At 38.6% G+C, this 5,351-nt stretch overlaps 1 protein-coding gene across 1 annotated transcript; it reads right to left on the bottom strand.

The window, feature by feature from the left end:
* Positions 1–3,212: 3,212 nt before the first annotated feature.
* On the bottom strand, positions 3,213–5,034 carry LOC148783040 (UDP-glycosyltransferase 91C1-like). Its single transcript, XM_088857415.1, has one exon. The coding sequence runs from the start codon at positions 4,807–4,809 to the stop codon at positions 3,340–3,342; it is 1,470 nt and encodes a 489-aa protein (XP_088713541.1). The 5' UTR covers positions 4,810–5,034; the 3' UTR covers positions 3,213–3,339.
* Positions 5,035–5,351: the final 317 nt, after the last annotated feature.

Here is a 5,351-nt window from a genome sequence, read left to right on the forward strand (position 1 = left end):
CAGCCCCTATCCATTTTTTCAAGTAAATTAGGAGTTAGCTTTTCAAGTAAATTAAGAGTTAGCTTTTTTTAAGTATTAGTGGGATGGTGTTAATGGTGCGAATGAAAATCAGCAACTAGGATATGAGATGCTACCACCACGACCCAAACCCCTTAATTATCACTACTTATATTTAAGAAGCCATACGCAAGATGTGTGCCTATTAGTAGCAAACAAACCTAACTGTTCCCCTTTGAACTCCTGAAAAACCAGGTGGCGCTCATATTTGTCAATAAATGATTCATCCAAATAGGTCCTAAGATGTATTCAATTTCACCTCTTAGATAGGATTTTTTTTTTAACAACAAAACCTCCTAGTTAGGATTTTTTATAATCATTACCCACTTGAGCGCATAATTTATTGAAAATTATACAAAGAGATCATTTGTGTTTAGTACAATGAAGTGACAATTACTCTTTTCCATTAAATTTTAAATTAAGTTGTAATTGTGTCATTGATGAGACTCAAAACTTAAAAAATAAAATTTTCAACGTCATGACATGCCTCAAGCCATAACATGCCCCCAACCCATCCAAATTGATATCTAATGACTATGACTAGGAGCTCATAGTATACAATTCCATAATCTTTTACCTTTTAGCATGTATAGCATACATTTACTCTTTCAGTTGAAAGGGATTTTCCAGGTACAACTTCAGATTTTCGAGAAGACCATTTTCAAAAAAATAATTCAATTTTTAATTACTTAGTTCTGAATGTCCAAAATTAGACGATTCCCATTTAATTTCATAACATTGTCTTTTAGCCAAAAGATATTATGCTCCGTAGGAGTATATTGTCCGTTTACTCCCTCGTGTAAATCCCAATCAAGGTTTAGCTTTAGGATATTAAATTTTGATGATGTAACCTCTTCAATCCATAGACTAATCTCAATAGAATTTTTTTTCAAATTTCACTATTCACGGATTAAAAAAAAAAAAAAAAAATGAGAGAGAGAAAAGGCTCAAGATTGAACAGTAGATGTTGAAGTTTTAGAGGGTGAGATCTCATATCATAATAATCAAAATTTAACCTTTCTTATTTTGAAAATAATCATCTAGTGATTCTTAGGCCATCCCAAATTTCAAGTTAAAAAATTCTTGCAAGTGAGCCTTCTAATCAAGGGAGTATATGTACACTATGCTCCCATAGGAGCATAATTACTCTTATCTTGTATACACATGTATGATTTCCCTTTTTTTAAGGTGCGGTTTGCATAGAGCCTAGGCTCTAAACAATCAAATTAGAACCTACCTTCAAATAGTATCGAGAAATATGGTTTTAATATTGAAAATTTTTGTGATAGCCTTAAAATATATTTTTATATTTATTTATAAAGTTTAAAGCTTAAAAAATAGTGTAGATTGACATATCTATACAAACTTGAAAATCTTGAAAATTGACGGTCAAAAAATACGTCATAAAATACACTATTTCCAAAACTTGCAATCCATTTTTTTCTCATATCTATGCATCTTGATGTTGAGATGATAAATTTGAAGATATTTTTGACATCAAAGCAACTTCTTCTAATAAAATTTTGGAATAGACTCAAATTTGATTGTTTAGAGCCTCGGCTCTATATAAGCTCTTCCCTTTTTTAAAGGTTCGTGGGTTATTTCCTCGATATTCCAATAGTCTTAAAGTATACTCTTAGATAGGTCCTCTACTCTCGGGATCATTGACCAGAGTCGGAAGACTTTCAGTTGGAAAGTTACTGGACATTTTTATATCAAATCAAATCGGCACAAATCTCATAATATCGTATAAAATTAAAGATGATAAGAAAAGACAATTGAAATATAATAGAGCATGGTTTCACATGGAACAATCAATGATGGGCGGCTTAAATAGTAAATCATTTATGAGGATAGATTCATCGAGAAACATTGTTTACATTATGGATGTGGTTTGTTCGAGGTGGGAGCTTTAAACAATTAAAAGTAAGGCACCCCTCTAAATCTTGATAAAGATATGGATACCAAAACTTCTTGCATGGCCTAAAAATCTACTTTTATACCTAATTATAAAATTTAAAATTTTGAAGATGGTATTCATCAAGAAGATCAATAAAAACTAAAAATTTTTGAAGAATTGACAATTTAGATATATTAAAAGATGTACTATTTTTATGATTTGAATTTTTTTTTGTTTATATATAGGGTGCAGTTGGCATACGAATGCACGGTACAGATGCATCTGTAATAGTGGAGGTATGGCGCACCTTCAAATTTTAAAACTTAAATAACACATCAATAAAATAAATCTCAACTACTTGATGATATTCATACAACCTAATACTGTGCTTGAGAATATAAAATAAAAGAACAAACAATTAAAATAAAAGATAACGAAGATTACCTCAACCGGGCTTTTTACACCCCACACCGAGTCATCACATCCAATGGTGGGGGATCAACGGTCCAGCTTCAATCTCGAACCGAAAAAGCTAATTTCGACCAAACTAGATAACCACCCTTAAATCTCTACAAAACCCTAACTCGAAAATAATATACTCAAACCCTAATTTTCTCAACCTTTAGATTAGATAATGAGAGAGAGATACTCTTTATGTTGGGACGTGCCCCCTAAGGTCCTTTTTAAAAGAGAGAGAGAATAGCGAGAGAAAATAAGAGAGTAGGGAGAGAGGGGCATGGCCCCTAAGGAAGAGTGAGAGAGAGTTTATGGGAGAGAGGTACGTGAGATCTAATTGATCATCTTGTTCTCGATTTCTTAACAATAAAAAAAAGAACCTCAAACTTATAAAATAGTATGTCTTAGAACACATTATCTGGACCATCTATTTTAAAAATTATCACATATGTTTAGATTTGCTCAATCTACACCATTTTTTAAACTCCACTCCAGGTTTCATAAAATGACCGAAACATAAGTTTTTAAGCCATTGCATGGGTTTCTAGCAATATAAGTACATCTTTTGGCACGATTTGGATGTGTGCCTTGCTTTGATTATTTAATTTTGTTTATTATGGCATTTTGGGACTAACTTTAAAAATTTGAAGTCCTCACCTCCCTCAACGAAATGAACATGTCTACAACTAAAATCGAGGTCAGAAGTTACCTTTGTCATTATTCCACTATTAATTCAATTTCATAGAATTTACTCCAAATTCCATGAACATATTGCAATTATTGGAATTCCATAAGCATCTATTGATAAGTGGATTCAATTTGGACCCTTTTTTATTATGCCTTTCAATTCATATTGACCAACTTATTGACCCAACAAAGAGTGGTAGCACAATGAATGCACAGATGCGAGAAGTGTTCCTTCCTAATTAATCACTCTTGTGGGTATCACCGTTCCCACGTGCCAACATTACCACACGATTGAAGAAGTGGGTCAAGTGTTGCTCCTCTGCCTCCACGTTCGTGAAGACGCGGGCCCGGAGGTCCTTGGCATTGCGCCATGTCTCGACGTCCTCCGCCTCTGAGACCGCCCTCTGTATCGCTTGGCATACAGACTTTCCGGTGAAGCTTCCATCTTCCAAGCTCGTCCTCTGGACCTCCACAGCAGCCTTCCATTCCTCGGCCACGAGCCGGGCATTGAGCCCCTGGTCGATCTGTATCGGAAGGAACACGAGCCTTCGCCCAGAGGCCAGGCCCTCGACCAACGAGCTCGCTCCTCCGTGCGTGAAGAATACCCCGACTGCGGGGTGCTCTAGGACCTGTGTTTGTGGGACCCACTCCCCAAACACAAGTCCTCGTCCCTGGACCCGGTCCAGGAATCCATCCGGCAGCCCTTCGGTAACCCCGGACTTAACATAAGGGGGAAACCGTCTGATCCAGAGGAAGCGGGTGCCCGACTCCTCGAGTCCGGATGCAATTGCATGTGTCTGGGCTGGTGTCAACACGCATTCAGTGCCAAACGCCACATAGGTTACCGACTGGTTTGGCTGTCGATCCAGCCAATCAACCCAAGATTTTGTAACCGTGTTTTTATCGATAGGGGCCTTGTCTCCTGACCTAGGAGAAAGGCACCCTATAGGTAAGAACTTCCTGCAACTACCGTTTCCGCCATCACCACCATTTCCTTGCTTCCAAATGTCAAACTCTTTCTCCAAGAACTCGATGTACTTCCCCTCTACCTCACTGCACGACCGAATGATTACCATGTCGGAGTTGGAGATCGTTTGGATGAAGCGTTCAATGGCCGAAATATCGGGCTCCGGAAAAATGTATCCCCCGACCATAGCCTCGGCTTCGAAGGGATGGAGGCGGAGGGCAGAGGGTGGGAATCTCGGTGGTGGCGACATCAGATCTTTCGGAGTGATATCGGCCCTCCATCGAGATGGAACAGAAAAATAGGAGAGGCTGGAGGCATTGAAGATGCTAAAATAGACTGAGGGGATGCCGAGTTTTGCAGCCATTTTGGGAAGCCAATACGAACAGTAGTCATGGATAACTAAGTTAGGGGAGAGTTTGGCGAGGAGGGTTTGGAGGAGGGGCTGGAGGGAGTCGACTGCAGTTTTGAGATGGGTTTGGAGGTGGGGAGGGAGGTCGAAGGTGGTCTCGGAAGATGGGGGGAGGCCGGGAATCGAAGGGAGAGAGAAAGGATGGAAAGAGATAAGAGAGAGGTGGTGGGGGAGGTGGAGGGGAGGGAGGCGAGGAAAGGCAGAGGAGGGGCAAAGGAAGGTTATGGAGATTCCGGCGTCTGCGAGACATTTCGAGAGATTTAAGAAAGGGAGGATGTGGCCGAAGGCGAGCCAGGGTAACAGGAGGAAGTGGAGCTTGGAAGGGGCTTCCATAGAGAGAGAGAGAGAGAGAGAGTGGAATTGGACCACCGTTGAGGAGCGCTGAGATATGTTCACAGGAGAGGGGAGTGATGCTGCATTTTCCCACCCTCTACAGTGATTTAATTTTATTAAAGTGATTATCGCATATTGTGATGAATAGAGCACAAGAACAATGTGCTGCGTTGTACTTCAACCAATGGCTTAAAAAACGGATCAGTGATTCGGATTGGGCTTCCAAGAAACCGATCCGGATTTGAAATCGGGTGAATCGGTCCGAATAAAGTTTAAAAAAAAATCTGAAAAAATTATTAAAATTCATTATAAATATTGTTTTTTAGGAATTCAATAAGAAATGAGGGTACTCCATTAAAAATTTTCATGTTTCTGAATGAATATTTGAATATTGATATGTTCTTTCCCTGCATGAACCGCCATTCAGCATTTAATTTACATCACACAAAAAGATAAACATATAATTATCATGGAATAAGTATATCAACATACATGAACTACAATAAAGCATAAAATTAGTAACATATGATCTAAAAACAAAA

The sequence above is a fragment of the Amborella trichopoda genome, chromosome 2, assembly GCF_054954075.1.
Source record: "Amborella trichopoda isolate Santa Cruz 75 chromosome 2, AtrichopodaSantaCruz75HAP2 v2.0, whole genome shotgun sequence".
Taxonomy (NCBI): Eukaryota; Viridiplantae; Streptophyta; class Magnoliopsida; order Amborellales; family Amborellaceae; genus Amborella; species Amborella trichopoda.